General features: G+C 57.8%; 8 protein-coding genes across 8 annotated transcripts; 3 read left to right on the top strand and 5 right to left on the bottom strand.

Annotated features, from left to right (window-relative positions):
- Positions 1–216: 216 nt before the first annotated feature.
- On the bottom strand, positions 217–1,698 carry J7T54_001858 (uncharacterized protein; the record flags this gene model as incomplete). The annotated part of the gene is made up of 1 exon (XM_051503900.1): positions 217–1,698. The coding sequence occupies one exon, from the start codon at positions 1,696–1,698 to the stop codon at positions 217–219; it is 1,482 nt and encodes a 493-aa protein (XP_051364838.1).
- A 1,080-nt stretch (positions 1,699–2,778) lies between these two features.
- On the top strand, positions 2,779–5,488 carry J7T54_001857 (uncharacterized protein; the record flags this gene model as incomplete). The annotated part of the gene is made up of 9 exons (XM_051503899.1): positions 2,779–2,839; positions 2,891–2,916; positions 2,979–3,153; positions 3,307–3,388; positions 3,441–3,620; positions 3,689–3,827; positions 3,874–4,830; positions 4,877–4,950; positions 4,999–5,488. The coding sequence occupies 9 exons, from the start codon at positions 2,779–2,781 to the stop codon at positions 5,486–5,488; spliced, it is 2,184 nt and encodes a 727-aa protein (XP_051364837.1).
- Positions 5,489–5,495: 7 nt separating this feature from the next.
- On the bottom strand, positions 5,496–7,301 carry J7T54_001856 (uncharacterized protein; the record flags this gene model as incomplete). The annotated part of the gene is made up of 1 exon (XM_051503898.1): positions 5,496–7,301. One exon carries the CDS (start codon positions 7,299–7,301, stop codon positions 5,496–5,498), a length of 1,806 nt encoding a protein of 601 aa, XP_051364836.1.
- A 1,302-nt stretch (positions 7,302–8,603) lies between these two features.
- On the top strand, positions 8,604–10,423 carry J7T54_001855 (uncharacterized protein; the record flags this gene model as incomplete). Its single annotated transcript, XM_051503896.1, has 5 exons — positions 8,604–8,695; positions 8,746–8,923; positions 8,992–9,071; positions 9,133–9,972; positions 10,027–10,423. 5 exons carry the CDS (start codon positions 8,604–8,606, stop codon positions 10,421–10,423), a joined length of 1,587 nt encoding a protein of 528 aa, XP_051364835.1.
- A 396-nt stretch (positions 10,424–10,819) lies between these two features.
- On the bottom strand, positions 10,820–12,021 carry J7T54_001854 (uncharacterized protein; the record flags this gene model as incomplete). The annotated part of the gene is made up of 2 exons (XM_051503895.1): positions 10,820–11,755; positions 11,815–12,021. 2 exons carry the CDS (start codon positions 12,019–12,021, stop codon positions 10,820–10,822), a joined length of 1,143 nt encoding a protein of 380 aa, XP_051364834.1.
- A 1,848-nt stretch (positions 12,022–13,869) lies between these two features.
- On the top strand, positions 13,870–14,880 carry J7T54_001853 (uncharacterized protein; the record flags this gene model as incomplete). The annotated part of the gene is made up of 1 exon (XM_051503894.1): positions 13,870–14,880. The coding sequence occupies one exon, from the start codon at positions 13,870–13,872 to the stop codon at positions 14,878–14,880; it is 1,011 nt and encodes a 336-aa protein (XP_051364833.1).
- Positions 14,881–14,913: 33 nt separating this feature from the next.
- J7T54_001852 (Thioredoxin reductase-like protein) lies at positions 14,914–15,965 on the bottom strand (the record flags this gene model as incomplete). Its single annotated transcript, XM_051503893.1, has 2 exons — positions 14,914–15,490; positions 15,550–15,965. 2 exons carry the CDS (start codon positions 15,963–15,965, stop codon positions 14,914–14,916), a joined length of 993 nt encoding a protein of 330 aa, XP_051364832.1.
- A 451-nt stretch (positions 15,966–16,416) lies between these two features.
- Positions 16,417–17,442, bottom strand: J7T54_001851 (uncharacterized protein; the record flags this gene model as incomplete). Its single annotated transcript, XM_051503892.1, has 1 exon — positions 16,417–17,442. The coding sequence occupies one exon, from the start codon at positions 17,440–17,442 to the stop codon at positions 16,417–16,419; it is 1,026 nt and encodes a 341-aa protein (XP_051364831.1).
- Between the last annotated feature and the right edge of the window lie 43 nt (positions 17,443–17,485).

Genomic DNA, 17,485 nt, shown 5'->3' with positions numbered 1-17,485 from the left:
TTTTTTTTTTTTTTTTTTTTTTTTTTTTTTTTTTTTTTTTTTTTTTTTTTTTTTTTTTTTTTTTTTTTTTTTTATTTATTTTTTTTTTTTTTTTTTTTTTTTTTTTTTTTTTTTTTTTAATTACAATAATCATAGCGCGGAACGGATTGACATGTACCATACAAAATTGAATCCAACTTTGGTATATTTGTGAGTGCTAGAGTTTATTGCTCTTCATCAATTGTGGGCTTGGTTTTCTTGTCTTCGGGCAACCAGCGCGCACAAACTCCGTAGGCTACGGCGATCGGGATCAGAAGCACCCAAGGCGAGGTGGCCCTGCATGATATGGTTCTTTACACCGACTGCATAGATGGCTGTGGCAAAGCCTGGGAACACGGCGCGGATGCCACTCGACGCCGTCAGCGCAATCGCATTGAGCGTGCTCAGTACTTGTGGGTTCGGCGACACGTCGTTGAGCGCGAGCTGCGCGCCAGTGAAGGCCATGGAGACGCCTGGACCGAAGAAGACAAGAACGGCGGCGAAGATCCAAAAAATCACCATGGCCGTGTGCGTGCCGTCGCGGAGAAGCAGATTGATGATGATGTACCCCGCAAAGAAGAAGGGGTAGGCCACACCTGCGGTCGTCATGACCCCCTTGGTCCCGATGCGGCGCTGGATCCAGGGGAAGGCAAGCAGAAGCCACAGAGCCTGCGATAAGCCCTGGAGTGTCATGTACATGGAGATTAGCTTAGGGCCCAGCCCGAGGCCACCGAGGCCGACTGGGGTGTACAGGGCAACGGGCATGATGGCTGTGAAGGCAAAGGCGAGGAACATGACGTGGCTGTAGACCCAGAGCACGATACCGACGCCAGGCGATTTGAGGAGTTCGTTGAAGGAGAGACGCTCATTCTTCGCGGCGTTGAAGTTGCTCACGCCCTCGTCGGGCATGGTCTCCTCAAGGCCCAGGGCAAGGACTAGCACCGCGGTCGCGCAGATGGCACCGCACGCAACCGATGGCAGGGCGTACGGATAGTCCGTGAAGAACTGCCACCTGCCAAATGTGTCAGGGTACTGTTCCGCAGGTGAAGCCAAGGTGCCACCGACAATAGGTCCGATGAAGATGCCCACGTTTCCCGCAAAGGCGAACCAACTGAAAGCACGAGCTTGTGTCTCGGCATTGCTATGCTCAGCAATCATCGTCCTGATGATGAGCCCCGAGCCTGAGAAGACGCCCGCGAGGGCTCTGGTGAGCATCATCTGCCAGATTTTCTGGGTGAAGCCGAACATGGCGGTCGTGAAGCACATGCCGACCACGCTGGCGATGAGCGTGGGCTTTCGACCGCACCGGTCGGCCAGCTTGCCCCAGAAGATGAGGACGACCATCTGGACGGCAGAGAAGAGAGACTCGATGAGGCCAGAGTAGAATCCCACGTCGGCCTCGGGGAGCTGGCCGTTGCGCTGGACCATTTGAGCGATGTAGGGGAAAATAGAGAAGAAGGCGATGGGTTCCATGACGCGAGCGTAGCAGAGCAGGAAGATCTGCAGCTTTGGCAGCGGGTTGCTGGGTGACGACGCATTGTCGTCGCTGACGGTGGTTGTCTCGGGTGCCTGAGGTTCGAGGAGCGTGGACGCCTCTGTGTTGACCGGAGGGACGTCCTCGTCGAGAAGGCGCGTCCGCTCTGTCGGCTCAGAAACGTGGGCTGCCGACGAGGAGGGCATCTTGTCGAGACGGCTCAATAATGGTAATGCAGGAAGTCGCGAAAAGCGTTTTGACACAGATTAAAGAAAGGATAGTCAGCGTCCATGCATGACTGGCGACAACAGACCGCGATGCAGAATAGTGCTTTGGTCGGTGACGGCTTGAGATCCATTGGAGTAATGACCGCAGACCGGAAATGACGCGGATAATGGAGGGCCTTCCCCTAGGGCAGACCGTCTGAGAAACGGGGCTTGGCAATGGGGGATGGAGCTGACCACAATTAACACAATACATATCCATCAAGACTTTCCCACAGGGCTTAAACAAGTTGGTCGACTGCAGCTTGAGAAGTTGAGAACAATATGGCTGGAGCCGCTATTACCGGTAACGATTGACGGATGGCGCTGAAAGCTGCAGCCGCATCCGCACTGAGGCAAGCCACAGCCTGGTGTACCGTAGTGGCTTAAGGTCGGACGTCTCCGACTGTGGGGGTGAAATCCATGCCGGCCCTTGATTGGATTGAATTGGACAGCAGCCTCCAGCCCACCCTGGACGGACAAACCACGCAGTGGGCTTGACGCCGTGCGAGTACTTGTGCTCCGTACCTACGCTTGTATGGGTTGATGAGCATTCCTGATTTTACGGCCTTAAGATATGCATGATTCTCTCCCATGATATAGACGATATATGCATGTACGTACAGAGTGGATGATCATGCAGTCCGCCTGGCAGTCTCAACTCTGGACATTATCCGCACGGCATTTTGATGGGCAGGGACTATGATAGAAGCAGCCTAGCCCAAGCCGCTTTAGCGCCAATCGCGCCTGCCGCAGCGCACCTCACCCATTGACAGAGCGAATTTGGCGGATGCCTGGCTGCTGCTTCCTTCGACTGGAGCGACTACCTTCTCCCGCCCAACTTCATTTGACTGCTCACATGACGAGAAGCGTAGAATATTACAGCATACACACGCCACGCCCTGCCCTGTCATGTGGCTCTCAGGAGGAGCCGCTCGATGACAGTAGGAGCACCTGCGCGCCTGGAGGCCGGCTACGGCAACGTCAAGTGATCGAAACGCGGGAGCATCAAAGATCGGCGCCATGAACCCCCCCTATCTGGCAGTCGACGCGGCGTCCGCTCCGCCGGGCAAGTCCAGCATACGTGAGTGCCAAATACACAGGAGCAGCGGAGAGCAAGACTGATAGATGCTAGCATGCCTGGTCTGCCGCTCAAGGAAGGTGAGAGAGCATGATGACGCGCGACAAATGAGAAGTATGGGATCGAGTCTGACGCCTGACAGGTCCGTTGTGACAAGACACTGCCAGAGTGTCGCAATTGCGAGCGCTTGGGTGTCAAGTGTCCGCGGTACAATGTAGACACGCAGACCATCTCCCGCAGCGAGATCAACAAGTCGGCAGAGGACATCTTCAAAGCCGCAGGCGTGGAGAAGCGACGGGTGGGCTCGTGTGAGGAATGTAGGAACTCCAAGCACCGCTGCACACGCACGCGACCATCGTGCAGGAGATGCATCACCAAGGGCCTGCAGTGTTCTTATCCGGAAAAGGCGGACAGGCATGACGCAAATCGATCAGTCCAAGACTCGCCTGAGCCGTCTCCAGTATCGCTAGGTCAGCATACAGCGACCCAAAGCACGACCCCCTATGAGACAAGTTATGCGGTGCCCCGAGGGCAAGGCATCGGGTGGGACCAGTCAGTTGCGCTTGACGATGTGAGATATCGGCCAGTACTAATGTCCTCCCAGGAGACTATACACTGAGACGTTGCCTGATGATCGCACACTGCGCACCGAGTTGGTCGAAACCTTTTTCGATCGTTCGCATTCTCTGAGATGCCTGGGCTTCCTCCACCGAGAGACATTTCTGCACTCTCTGGAGCGGGAGAGCGTCGTGCAAGACTACGGTCAGCCCCTTTTGTATGCCATGTGCGCTTTGGGTGCTAGGTGAGTTTCGAGATGCTTCCCGATGCGATCGGCCCGCACTAACTGGGCAGACACCTTCACTTTGACAGCATCGCCGCTGGACACCCTGTGGCAGCTGAGTCGCAAGGCGTACCAGGGGCACTTTGGGCCGAACGAGCCCGCAGGGAGGTTCTCATGGATGTGGCCTCGCCCAGCGTCAATCATATCATGGTAAATCTGTCTCGGGTACCTTTAAAGGACTAGCTAATGTCGACAGGCAATGGTGCTGTTATGTGATTACGGGGTGCGCTCGGACCAAAACTCCATGGTCTTCATCCTCGTTGCCTTCCTCTACCGTGTCATCCGTCTGCACGGGTTGGATAGTTTTAATGTCCATGAAACCCTGCAAGACTATGAGGCTGCCCGCCAGAGGGAGGTCGAGACTCGACTCGTGTGGGCTTGCTACTTCATTGACCTTTTCACCGCGACGGGCGTCGAGAAGAACGCATGCTGGCATGGAGAACCGACCCTTCCACTGCCCATCTTAGACCGTACCCATGTCACCCACTACGTCCAAGCCCGGCATACCCTCAAGTCCATCGATGCCAACGGGGTGCACGCGGCTCTGAATGACCTGGACTTGTCCGGCATTCTGGTTCTTGTGGTCCGGTTGCGCCGCACCACCCTCCGCCTCATCCGCACACACGCTCAAGACCTGGACACGCCCATCTGGGATCCCGCGTCGCCCTTTTTACAGAACATACAGAGACTCGACGAGATATACCAAAACCTGCCCCCGCGGTACCAGCTAACCGACGCCATTATACCTATCCTCAGAGAGCGACGTATACTCGGCGGCGTCTTCCTTCTGCACTTTATGCTGCATGCCGTGGCATCTGACTTGACGAGGATATCTCTCCCCGGCTTCAACTTCCCTCTGGCGCCCATCTTCAACTCGGCCACCTCCCACTTCCGCTCGCACTGCCAGGAACGCTGTAGGCATCATGCGCGGCAGACGACGAACCTCGTCCGGCAAGGCCTGAGTATTGGTCGCGGCGCCTTTGACGATATTTACGCCGCGGATGCCGCCCTCGAAGCCGCCAAGATTCAAATCATCTATGCTGCTACCGTGAACCAGTCGCCCGAGGTCATCCAGGAGACACGTGACAATCTCACAAATGTGCTGTACTTTTACGACCTGTTCCACAAGGGCAAGAGTGGGACGAGTCAATATGTAAGTGGAGCCCGTTTGGAGCTTGGTTCTGTGCTAACGATTGTAGATCCGAACGGTGATGCCGCTTTGCTTTCTCTTCGGGTTCCGCGACGTCGCTGAACCATACCGACGCCGAGGATAGTAAGTACAATGGACAATATGCTTTGCTAAGATACTGATGCCGGACAGCGCCGACGACAACGAGGCCGAGGTCGTCGGCTCGGCGGATATCGATCACCTCTCCCGCTTCGCCCCGTTCCGGCGCGCCAGATCGGAACTCAAGGCCAGCTCGGTGCAGAGTCCAGTGAGCTCGTCTTCAAGGCACACCCACCCGTCCCCGGCAAGGCAGGATAGCATGACCCTGCCGCCTCTCATGGTACCCCCCACCACTGTGCCCGATACTGCCCAAAGCCAGCGGCGCAATACGCAAATGCTGCCCGTCTTGCGACCTGCCTACAGCTCTTTCGTGCCACCCGATCCTGTGGCCGTGGACCAGAATTACTATCCAGTCCAGCCCATCCATTCGCAGATGATGAGCATGGTGTCAGACACCATGGAGGGGCAGCCGACCATGGACGACTACATCCGCACAGCAGGTGACATGGCGGGCTATTTGACATGGGACCATATGGAGATCCCAGCGTCGCTGAACTATGCCAACTTTTTCCCTACTGGGTGAGGTTCCATCATGCTGGTGGCACCGCTGTCTTCAAGTGTTCTGGGGTGATTTCGGGTCGGCCAATGTACTTTATCCAGGCATATGGGTCTTCCATCTCGTCGAGCAGGGCGTGTTGGCTGCCCACGTCCGGGGCAGGATACTCGCCGGCGACACCGACAACACCGACGTCCTCCTTGTACTCCTTCCAGAGCTGCATCATCTCGTCGAACTCTTGGGGGTGTTCATGGCACAGGTCGTTTGTCTCGCCTGGATCGTCCTGAATGTTGAAGAGCTCCCATCGCTGGGGCCCCCTGGGCGCCGGCACAAAGGTGATTTTCCAGTCGCCCCTTCTCAGCGCGCCGGATCCTGCGCACTCGAAGCCCATGACATAGTTTGGACCGTGGACGCTAGGCTTCTCGGCTCCTGCCGTGTCGTTGAGCAGGGACATGAATTTGACCCAGCTACGCCCTCTGACGGGTGCGATCTGGCGCCCCTTGTATTCCGTACCGGGATGCTTCACCTGTGCGAGATCCAATATTGTTGGCACAACGTCCATGACACTGCAAAAGGCATCTGTGATCACCCCCGCGCTTCCCTTTGCTCCCATGGGAGGTTTGACCACCAAGGGCACCCGGCACCCGCCCTCTGTGGAGTGCATCTTGAACAAGCGGGACGGTGCGGTGGCGGCCTGAGCCCAGCGACACCCATACCACACGAAGCTGTTTCCCCTTCCGATGTTGTCGAGACTGTTGTCATAGTACTTGTGGACATGTGCCTGGATACTGTCGCCCACGATTGGCTGTGCCTCATAGCTGGCTCCTTCGGCGCCATTGTCACTCATAAAGAGGATGAAGGTGTTGTCGTACTCCCCAGTGGCCTTGAGGTGGTCTAGCACGCGACCAATGTTCCAGTCCATGCGGTCGACCATACCGGCGTACACCTCCATGGCGCGACAGGAAGCTTGCCGGATCTCCTCGGGGAGCTCGTTCCAATTCTCAGTGGTCCCATCTGTCATGACCATCGGGTGGGGCTTGACGCCTGGCTCGACCATACCGAGTTTCTGGAGGCTCTCTAGCCTCTCCAGTCGAAGTGCATCCGGACCGGCATCGTACCGACCGCGGTACTTATCGCAGACGTCCTTGGGCGCCTGCATAGGCCAGTGAGGCGCAGTGAAAGGGAGGTAGGCGAAGAAGGGTTTGGACTTGGCCTTCTCATCACGCTCCTCCAGGTACGAGATCATCTTGTCGGCGTAGGCGTCGCTACTATACCAGCCGTCGGGCAACCGCGGCAGGTAATGGTCGTCTTCGACATGGAGTGCCCGGGTCGCCGTCTCAAAGAACTTTTCCGGCTCCGTCGTCGGATCATCATACTGGGGCTCATAGGCATAGTGATTGGCGCAGCCGGGCAGCAGTGCGTACGATCTTTGGAAACCCCGAGCGATGGGATGATGTTCCGGCTTCAACCCGAGATGCCACTTGCCGGACATGAGGGTCAGGTAGCCACCCTCGGACAGTAGCTCTGGGAGCGCCACGACGCGCTCGTTGAGATAGCCTTCGTGACCGGGCGCGTGTGCGTGTGCTGGTGAGTTGCGTGTGATCTCCTGCAGCTGTCCTAGACCGGCGATGTGGTGGTCGGTCCCTGTCATGAGCATGGACCGTGTGGGCGAACACGCGGCAGCTACATGGTAGTTGTTGAAGCGTATGGCCTCCGCGGCGAGGGCATCGATGTTGGGTGTCTGGATCTCGGAGCCAAAGCAGCCGCAGTCGCTGAAGCCGAGGTCGTCTGCGACGACGACGAGGAAGTTGGGTCTCTTGGCGCTGCCGGACGACGACATGACGAGGGTACCTGGCAATGACGACGGTGGACTTGTGCGTATGAAAGCAACCACAGAGCGGCTGCGGCTACATATTTATGATCATCACCCTAGACGAAACAACCGGGTCGCAAGTGTCATCCCCACTTGGCAACGGAAGTCGCTGGCTAGAGAAGGTAAGCTAGGTTTCGGAATGGTGGGTGGCTGGCTAGGCGTATAGTAGATGTTGGCAGGCGTCGAGCATTCTCTTTCCGAAGCTTTGACTCTGTTGCTGCCACTGGGGACTGGGCAGCACGTCCCTCGCTCGTGATTGGAGGCGCATTCACAACAAGCTCTTGGCAAGGGTTCCGGGAGGCTGCACCAGGGAGGCTGCACCGGGGACGAGCGGCAGCCGTTTCTACCTGAGGTTCCCCGCAGGAAATGGCGCTGCGTCCAGTGGCTCGTCTGAAGCCACTGCCGGCCGTTATCGCTAAACAGACAACATGCCATGATGTACGGCGAAGTCAGAGGTGCGCACAAATCGGCCTGGGCCTGCAAGTACCGCCGGGAGGGAGTGGACGTGCATCCATCCATCCGCGTGCGACGGGTCTCGCTCTGGCGACAGGCGCATCCGGGCTCCGGCTTGCTGCGCTTAGCGTGGAGTGGGGAGGGAGAGGAGGAGTCGCAGTTCACACGGAGCGGGCCAGCGAGAAGCGGTGGGTCAGCAAGGCTGGGATCGATAAGGAACACAGCACCTTGGTCAATCGTATATATATTTATCACCCTGAGGCGTCCACTTCCCTCTCCTGACGATGCGCAGACATGACCGGCTGGCGATGGATGTGGCCTTGCGATGCTCGCGCAGCGACATGGAGTCTCAACGACTCCACCATCTACGCCGACACTGCAGAGCCGACCAATAACTGACGAGATTACAGCCCCAAACTAACAAAGACTCGCTGTCTCGAGAGGCACTGCATAGCAAGAAGGGATGGGCTCACGCATTGCGTGCTCGCAAGCGAAGATGGGCAATTCTCAAAGACCTGGGCAGACTAGACTTGGGGAGAAAGAGGGGAAGTCCGTCATTTCGCTCAATGACGCTGTCCTAGCTCGACTCTGTTCCATCTACGGATAGCTGGGGCGCTATCGAGGGCGGCGGCGAACCCAGAAAACTCGACTCGCAGGAAGCCGGGCGTCTCGTCTCCTCCCCATTCTCACCGTCCTCCATATCCTCACTCGACCTTTCAACCTCGCAACGTCCAGCTTGTGATGCATCACATCGTCTCGCGCCCTGCTCACGCCGAATTGAACTGATCTGCGCATGTAGCAGCAAAGAAGCGAGCCATGGCCGAAGAAGACGTGACTGCTCGTCCGCCGCGGCTGACGGCGCGCGCGCGTTTCGGGCACTTTAACACGATGCTTGTCTTCATCATGCTGTACGCTTCTGCCTCTCGACCCCCGGAATGAGTCATGTCTGACAGGACAGCTACCTCGCGTGCTGCGCGCTCAACTACGGCTACGACGTCGGCACCTTTTCCGGCGTCCAGGCCATGCAGAGCTTCCAGCGCGAGTTTGGCGTGTACAACCCAGCTACGGGTCTGTGGGCGCTGCCGGGCTGGCTGTCGAGCGTCATGACGGCGACGCCGTTCTTCGGCAAGGCGATTGTGTGTGCTTGAACAAACTTGGTGGTCACTCTTGGAGCGAGACGGTTGACCAGTATCTTCTCTACTAGGGCTGCATCGGCGCTGGATGGATTGCCGAGCGATGGGGCCGCAAGATGGCCATTCTTGGTCTCTGCATCACGTCTGTCATGTGAGATATTTTTCATTCCTTTCTTTTTCTTTTTGTGCAAGTGCTGACGACAAGGACACAGTGGTGCCGTGCTGCAGGTCACGGCGACGACGGCGGCGCAGTTCACCGTCGGACGCATCATCTGCTACGGCATGACGGGCATGGCCATTGTCGTGGTGCCCATCTACCAGGCCGAGACGTCGCCCCGCGTGCTGCGTGGCATGTTTGGCTCGACGATCCAGGTCATGATTGTGTTTGGCCAGCTCATCGCCACCCTCATCGCCTTTGGCACGCAGCACATCCCTGATCGAAAGGGGTGGCAGATCCCCATTGGGCTGCAGCTCGTCGTGCCCGCCGTCATCACTGCGCTTCTGCCGCTGCTGCCAGAGAGTCCGCGCTGGCTGCTGAGCAGAGGCCGCAGGGCGGACGCCGTGCTCGAGCTGCGCAAGCTGCGGGCCGGCAAGAGTGAGGAGGCCATCCAGCTGGAGATTGAAGCCATCGCGTACGCCCACGCCAACGAGGAACGGGGCACCTGGCGCGAGGTCTTTGACGCGAATAACAGGACCCGGACTGGGGTCGCCATCCTCGCGATGCTGGGGCAGCAGATCACCGGCCAGGCGTTCCCTTCCCAGTACGGCGTCCTGTTCTACCAGTCGCAGGGCTTCCGGTCGCAGGCGTTTCTCTTCAATGTCATCTCCAACATTGTGAGCATCACCGCCGTGGCCATCACGTGGTTCTACGTCGATGCCGTCGGGCGGAGACCCGTGCTGCTGCTCGGCGGTTCGCTTATGGGGGCGTGGCTCTATGTCATGGGCGGCATCGGGACGATGCCCAAGGACAGCCTCAACGTCCATGAGAGGAATCTGATTGTTACGTCGCTGATGATGTTCTCCTTCTTCTACAACCTCTCCTGGGCGCCTGTGTAAGCCAATGCCTACCTCTTCCCTGTTGTCGATACTCATCCGTGTCTATACAGATCCTTTGTCGTCGTCTCCGAAGCCGCCGCCCTGCGCGTCAAGGAGAAGACAAATCTGCTCGCGTGCGTCATCTCGGTCCTGACCACCTTTGTCACCTCCTTCACGGTGCCGTACCTCATTAACGAACAGTACGCCAACCTCGGCGGCAAGGTCGGCTTCATCTACGGCTCAACGAATTTCCTCATGGTGGCGCTGACCTGGCTCTTCATCCCCGAGCTCAAGGGGCGCACGCTCGAGGAGGTGGACCAGCTGTTTGCGAGCGGCGCCCCGCTAAGGCATTTTGGTCGGTTGACGACGAGGACGGCCGAGGAGGTCTACCGCGTCGAGGTTGCGCGCGGCAAGGGAAATCACGCTGTCGGGAACGAGGGTTTAGGGGAGGGTTCTCGCGGTGTCTGAAGGAGGATGTGAGAAATGAAGTTGCTGTTTCTTTCCATCGTCAGCTGACCCAGCCGTGTTTCATATGCATGTTTGAGTGAGTGGTCCGTATGTTTCTGGCGAGATTATGTATATGCATGTCTGATCGTGTCTTGCTGCCAGTTCCATTCAACCGAGAGATGTCGTCTCACTGGGAGCCGCGAGTCCATGTAAAGATTAATTATTTGCTTTATTAACTGCCTGAGCTGTGGTAATACTTCCATGGCCAGCGATATGCGAATATTTACGAGAATTACATATCATCAAGCCTAGATGGCTGTCCCAGGACATGGAGTAAGTACCATCAGCGATGAACGAGAAGAATTATAAAGGGGTATTTTTGAACTCCACAAACCCACCAACGTCCCCAGTCCTGCTTCACACCTGCGTGCCGAGGAAGTCGAGGATGGTGGCAAACACATCCGGGGCCGAGTACCCAAAGTGTGACCCGTGCGCCGTTTTGGGCACGACGGTGGCGTTAAACACAGACGCCTTGGGAAACATGGGCGCAGACGCCTGAATAAGGTTGTCAAACTTCCCATCAACGGACGCAGTGCTCATGCAGTCACCACCGCAAAAGGGCACGTCCCGCTCGCCGGTGATGATCATGCACGGGCCAGCAAAGGCGTTGACCTCGCCCGTGCCGACGCCAACGGTGAGGAGCTCCCCCGTGGTATGCGGCTGGGCATTCTCAAAGCCAAAGTCGAGGATGTCCGGGTCAAATTCGCCGCCGGGTGGCAAAAAGGCAATGTGGACGCCGACAGCGCTGCCGGCGGCGATGTAGCCGGGTTCGTACCGCGCAGCCAGGGCAGCGACCTTGCGGACGGGGACAAAGTTGGCGCCGAGGGCGAACTGGCCCAGAAAGTCGGGGATCTGGCTGAAGCCGGTGAGGACGATGCCCTGGCTGCTGTCCGGGTCGTCGTTGACGAGGTTGTACGTGATGGCGGACCCAAAGGAGTGGCCGAGGTGGACGATGGCGTCGTAGGGCGTGGGGATGCCGCAGACCTTGCCGGCGCGCAGACGCTCGGTGAGGGCTTTGAGGGCGGCCACCTCGAGGGCGAGCTGCGTCTCGTTGACGGTGTCGTCGGGGTGGGTGGACATGCCGACGCCCAGGCGGTCCCAAGTCAGGGTGGAGTAGCCGTGGGTGTCGACGGCCTCGGCGACGTAGCTGTACTGGGGGGGCTGGAAGGGGAGATCCCAGTAGGACCTGTCAAAACCGACGCCGTGCGTCATGACCTGGAGGGTGTGGCCTGGGCCATCGTCTGGCTCACAGTATGTGGTTTGGAGCACGTAGTCCCCTGATACCTTGGCGGTCTGGCCATGAATGCGTCAGTGCTTCTGATGGTTCGTACAAGAGAACCAGTGCTACTTACACCGGTCGTGAGTGCGCTTGGAAAGTCGGCGCCCTGCTGGGCTAGGTTGAGGTAGAAGTTTGTCACATCAATCTCTGTGGTCGGCGGCTCGAGGTCGAAGACCATGTTCTCCGCGGAGATGGACACGGGCACCTTGATATCGCGACATTTGCGCGCCAGTGCCAGTGCCGCTGTGCTCGCCACCGCCAGGAAAGTTGCCGACTTCATGTTGTTGATCGGTATGGAGGAGGAGAGGAGCGGCAGTGGGGTTTAAGGAGAGTGGGCCAGCGGACAGAGAATAGGAGAGAGACGATCTTCGGATGGCGGGAGAGACGATCGATTTAGTCAACGGGGACGTCAGGAGCTTATTATACCTAGCCGTCGACAGACTAGCCGAGTTGCTGTTGGTCGTGCAGCTTGTCTCGGCTGGCGATGCGAGTCTGGTCTTGGACGGGCGTCCGTACCTCCGTCCTCCCAGGAGTCCAGGATTGGGCCACCTCGTCGTGTCCCCTACTTGTGCCCTCATCTCCCGATGCTCTTGTCGCCGCGAAGATCTGCGCGGGATACCCTTGGGTACAGGACGCTAGAGTTGACAAACGGCTTGGCATCACTCCGCGGTTGTTGGTTCGGCCTGTCTGCAAGGAAAGCCGTTTGGGGGGGTGGGAGGTGCGGGTCTCAGCCCCTCCCGCTCTGCCGCTGAGCTTGGATCAATCTAAATTAATAGTGACTGGAGTTGAGATTGCGATTGGGATTCCCATCTGTTCAGCACCTTCGGCCTTGACGACGGGGCGCGGTAATGCCCCCGTCTCTGTGGGTGAACCATGGACGTATTCGCGGGCCAGGGACCCCAAGTGACCAGCGCGCTCATGTGCGATCTGAGATCGTGTCATAACTGACAGTTCATTTCTCTTCTCCGATCTGCGATGACAAGTGCCGGATCCTGTACGGTCCGGAGATATACGGCAGTAGTGTCCACCTAGTGCATGCCCGACTACAAGTTGGGTTGGAGTTCAAAGCGCGCTCGTGCAGTGCTCCAACAGTAGTCTCCTCAGTGTCCTCACCTCTCCTCACACTGCTCACGCGTACAGTGGCAAGACCAACGTGATTGCTTTTGCGAGCTCGCGCTCCATGCCCAGAGGCAGCAAAACCGCCCGAGCAGAGTGGAGGGGGATATGTGTGTTTCAGTCCGTAGCGTCTGGGGATCGGCGGGAGTAATAAGGACATGCCGATCTGCCGTTGGCCGCGCTGGGTTGGGTGTCAAATTGTCATTGCGTTCCCCGGGTAGTGGATCGCAAGAAAAAGCAACTGTCGGCGTTTATATCTCCGTGAGCTCGGCTCGTTGGTGACGGGGTAGCAGGATGCTGAGAAGGAGGAGAGGGCGACTGCGTCCAGGCCCTTTGGTGGACAATGATGAAGTGGCGTTGTCGGCATCAGCTCGATTCAGGATGAATGATGATCTTTATAGCTGATGCTTTCTGCGGCATCGTGATAAATGGACGTCGTCGAGCGGATGTGGTCAAGCTCTTGAGGGCGCACTACCATGTGGATGGTAAGATTGTACGAGAGGTTGTTAGTGTGCCACCATTGCGCTCGCTTAAGCCCTGTCAGATCGGCCCTAGAGAAGCCGGTTCTTCAAGCTATAGCTGGCGACACAATAGCGTCAAGTGTGGCGTCTCCAAGCGACATGCTCCTTGAAATCCGACGTGATGCGGAGAGAGATACTTGAGACTCAGGTAGAGACTCAGGTTGAGCGGTTTGGTAGTCGACAAATGCAGGACTGTGGTACATTGTAAGTACTGACTGACAGAAGTTAGGCACCCTTTGGCCGTCACTCAGAAGAGCAGCGCATCACGTTAACAGTGATATATCCAATACCGCGTGTTCTCTGTGCAAACAGAGGTACTCCCGCTAGCGCGATCCTCCCCGCACTCACCACCAGACCCTGAATCCATGATGCGCTCGCCTGCGGCCTCACTTTCTCGTGAGCTGCTGCCATGCCGTTGCCACGCTCATTATTACAGCTCAACTATCTGACCCAGGCGATCAAGGGCCGTGGAGACTAACACACTGCTAGCCATGACCAGCGCGAAGCACATCCACGTCAAGGACCTCGACGACTGGGCCAACCGCCTGCACGCGCAACCACAACGACCACTGCTCATACACCTCAACGCAGACACAACATGGCTCGTCCAGATCCCATACCCATCTTCAGCAGTCCCCCCCAGCGGTCGCACACATTACAACGTCCTCGTCGACCCGTGGCTGCAGGGCCCTCAGAGTGACGTCGCCTCTTGGTTCAGCACGCAATGGCACGTTGTGCCCCCCGGCGTCGCGACAATAGCCGAGTTAAATGTCATCCTACGAGATCTCGAGGCGCGACGAGCAGACGGGGATTTTGCAGGCGACAGTCTCGTCGATCTAGTGGCCATATCGCACGAGTTCACGGACCACTGCCACAGAGCGACGTTGGAAGAGTTACCCCCGACCACGCCCATCTTCGCCACCGACGTCGCTGCCGACCTCATAAGAGGGTGGACGCACTTTGACACCGTAGTCACCACGCCTGCGCTCGGGGATGGCGTCGACTGGACAAGGCTAACAGTCGGGAGCCTGCCGCCCTGGCTCGCGATTGGGAGGGTCACCACCCCCGGCAACGCGCTCTACTACCACTCCGCCGTCTTCATCGCCTTTGACCTCGCAGGCCAGGGGACCGCTGAGGCCGTCATCTACTCCCCCCACGGTATTGAGAGCGAGGACCTCCTCGCGCTGTCCGCGTCGGGCATCAGCGCGCTCGCCCTGCTCCACGGTCTGCACGACGTGAGCATCTGGATGACCAAGCAGCTCAACCTCGGGGCGCTCAATGGTCTGCGCGCCGTGCGTGCCTGCGGCGCAAAGTACTGGATTGCGACGCACGATGAGGTTAAGACGGGCGGCGGTCTCATCGCACCGTTCCTGCGGCGGGTGCCGTATTCCGTCAAGGAGGCTGTGGCGCACCAGGAGAAGCAGATGCGGCAGCAAGAGGGCAAAGCGCCAGAGTACGAATTCGTCGAGCTGGGCTCGGGTGATGGGTTTCTTTTGGACTAAAACCTCTTCTCTCTTCCCACGTGCTAGACACGATTACAGCTCGTCCTTCAGCTCCAGCTCGGCTTGCAGCTGCGACACCATGCCCACACCGGCGAACATGCCCATGTACATGGCCTGCATAACACTCTTGATCGGCGTCGCCGCATCGCCTACCGCAAACACGCCCTTGACGCTCGTTTCATTCATAGGCGGGTTGGTCTTGATGTCGCCGCCCGGCGTCATCTCCAGCCCAAGCTGTTCGACCAGGCTGCCCGCCCGCTGCTCGACCTTGGGATGGCTCGCGAGGAAGCCTTCCGTCTTGCTCGTCCCGTCCTCAAATGTAATCTTTACGTGAGCACCCTCGCCAACGAGGCTAAGATGGTTGATCGCGCGGTTGTCGACGGTGATCTTGGACGAGTGGATTTTGGCCTTGAGCTCGTCGACCAGCTCCGCACGACCGTTTGTGTAAATGACTATATTCTTCGCTAGGCGCTTGGCCATGCGTGAGACGTGGGTGATCGTGTCCGCGGGTGCCATGGGGTTCGTGGGCGCCGTCATCATGTCGTTGACAAGGAATCCAGCCGTCTCTGCGCCGCGCTCTTCAAAGCCATGGCAGAAGAGGCAGTGAAAACTACCCCTGTCGTTAGCATTGCCGTTCTCTCAAGACACGGAGAATCAGTGTAGACGTACATGCCACGTCCCCAGCACTCCTCGTATCCCTTGACCTCATCCTCCGTCCGGTCCCTCACGCCCGTTCCCAGACCGAGCTTTTTGCCGCGCCACACGGCGCCCTGTCCATCCGAAACCTCAAAGGTGCCATCGTCAGCCCTTTTCACCTGCTTGATCTCGGCTGTCTGGAACTCGATGCTTTTGTACCGCGTGACGAGGTCGGTCTTGGCCTTGGCCCTGAACTCGGCAGGGTCGACGTGGTCGAACCCGGGGACGTTGTGCATGTGCTTGGACACTGCGTTTCGGTAACGCCCCGAGTCGAGGACGACGGCCGTGTGTGTCTGGCGTGCAAGTGCTGTGGCGATAGACAGGCCGCCGGGGCCCCCGCCGATAATGACAACATCGAAGAGGGTTGGTGACATTTTGAGGGAGACCATGGGATTGTCAGAGGACTTGCTTCAATTCAGAAGGTAGAGGCGCTAATTGGTATTGTTTGGAATAATCACAAGACTAGGAATACACGGGCTTCCTTTATATCCCTCGAAGGTCTGCAGTTGATCCCCCGGGCACTTTCTGCGGAGACTTTACGGCATCTTTGTCTTATTATAGTATACTCCATATCCACCCGAAGGCATCACACGGCCCCGCCCGGAATCCCGTCGTGGACACCGGACCTAATTGCTACGTGCTCTAGCGTCGTAATGAATCAATCACCAAGTAAAGGCACTTGTATAGTTATAGGAAAGAAGAGAAACAAGAATTTGAATACCAGACGCCAAATTTCCTAATTCCGCTCGCTATGCAAGGCTTACACACGGCAAGTGTAGAATACTCAAACAAGTCCTCTGTACACTCGATGTACAAATCCTCACTCGGAGGAGCGCCCGATCAGTCGTCGTCGCCCAGCAACACCCAGGGACCTGCAGGATCCTGGACCTCCCGCTGCGAGGGCGAGTCGTCCAGCTCGCTGTCGGTGAAGCAGTCGTAGTCGGAGAGCGAGTCGTTCATGAGGTCGGGGGGTTGCGAGGTATCCACGTCAAAGGAAGGACGGGACGTGGCGAGTTCGTAGATGACGCGCAGGGGAGCCTGTTGCGATGCCCGGCGCGAGTGTGCAAATGATTGTGAAGAGGCACTGCAGGTATTGTCCTCCTGTGAAGCCAGGTACGGGGCGAGGTCATTGTCCGCGCCCAGGTCGGCAAAGGACAGGTTGAGGGGGAGACCCTCATTGTATTGATGGTCACCATTCCTCGACTTGTGGCTGCGACGACGGGCAGGGCGGATCGAATAGGCAGGCGCCCCGTGCTGAATGTCGTTTAGCTCGATGTCCGAGTCCGTCTGTGCTTGCGCTTGCGAGTCCTGCTCGTCGTAGAGAAGACCCATGCGATAGAGCTCGGCCACCTGCGCATCATCCTCCGAGGGTCCCGCTGCCATCTGCTTTACCTGGACACGACTCTTGGTGCGGGCGTCGCAAAAGGCGTCTTGCCGCTCGAGGCTGGGACATCGCTGAAGCTTTCGGTCGCTTGGTAGCTCGATCTTGCTCCTGGCGAGCTCGATCGAGCTTTCGTGGTTGAGGTTGGTATTGGGACGACTTCGCTTCGATCGCCTCGGAAGGCTCTCCTCCTGACGATGCTTCCAGCGCAGATCTGCCTCGACATGATGCCTCAGCCGCGCCGGGTCCTTGATATCCTGCTGGGCTCGCTGGGTGTCCTGACACTCTTCGCGGCTGGCGAAGCCGATACTCTTGCAAGGGAGCTGATCTGGATGCTCGGCGCGATACTGCTTCGCTGCAGCCCGAAGACGGTGATTGAATGTCCGCCTGCGCTGAGAATGCTCTCGCTTTTTGATGAAGTGACGATCCTCGCCTAGGAACATAGTAGGGATGTCGCTTGTTGGTGTGTCCACAGTAACGTCCATGGTAGGTGGTGTGTTGTAGCTTGTAAGTCGATGGGCTGAAATG

Source organism: Emericellopsis cladophorae, assembly GCF_022114955.1.
Source record: "Emericellopsis cladophorae strain MUM 19.33 chromosome Unknown NODE_6_length_900724_cov_123_231613, whole genome shotgun sequence".
Lineage (NCBI taxonomy): Eukaryota > Fungi > Ascomycota > Sordariomycetes > Hypocreales > Bionectriaceae > Emericellopsis > Emericellopsis cladophorae.
This window is presented reverse-complemented; position numbering and strand designations above follow the sequence as displayed.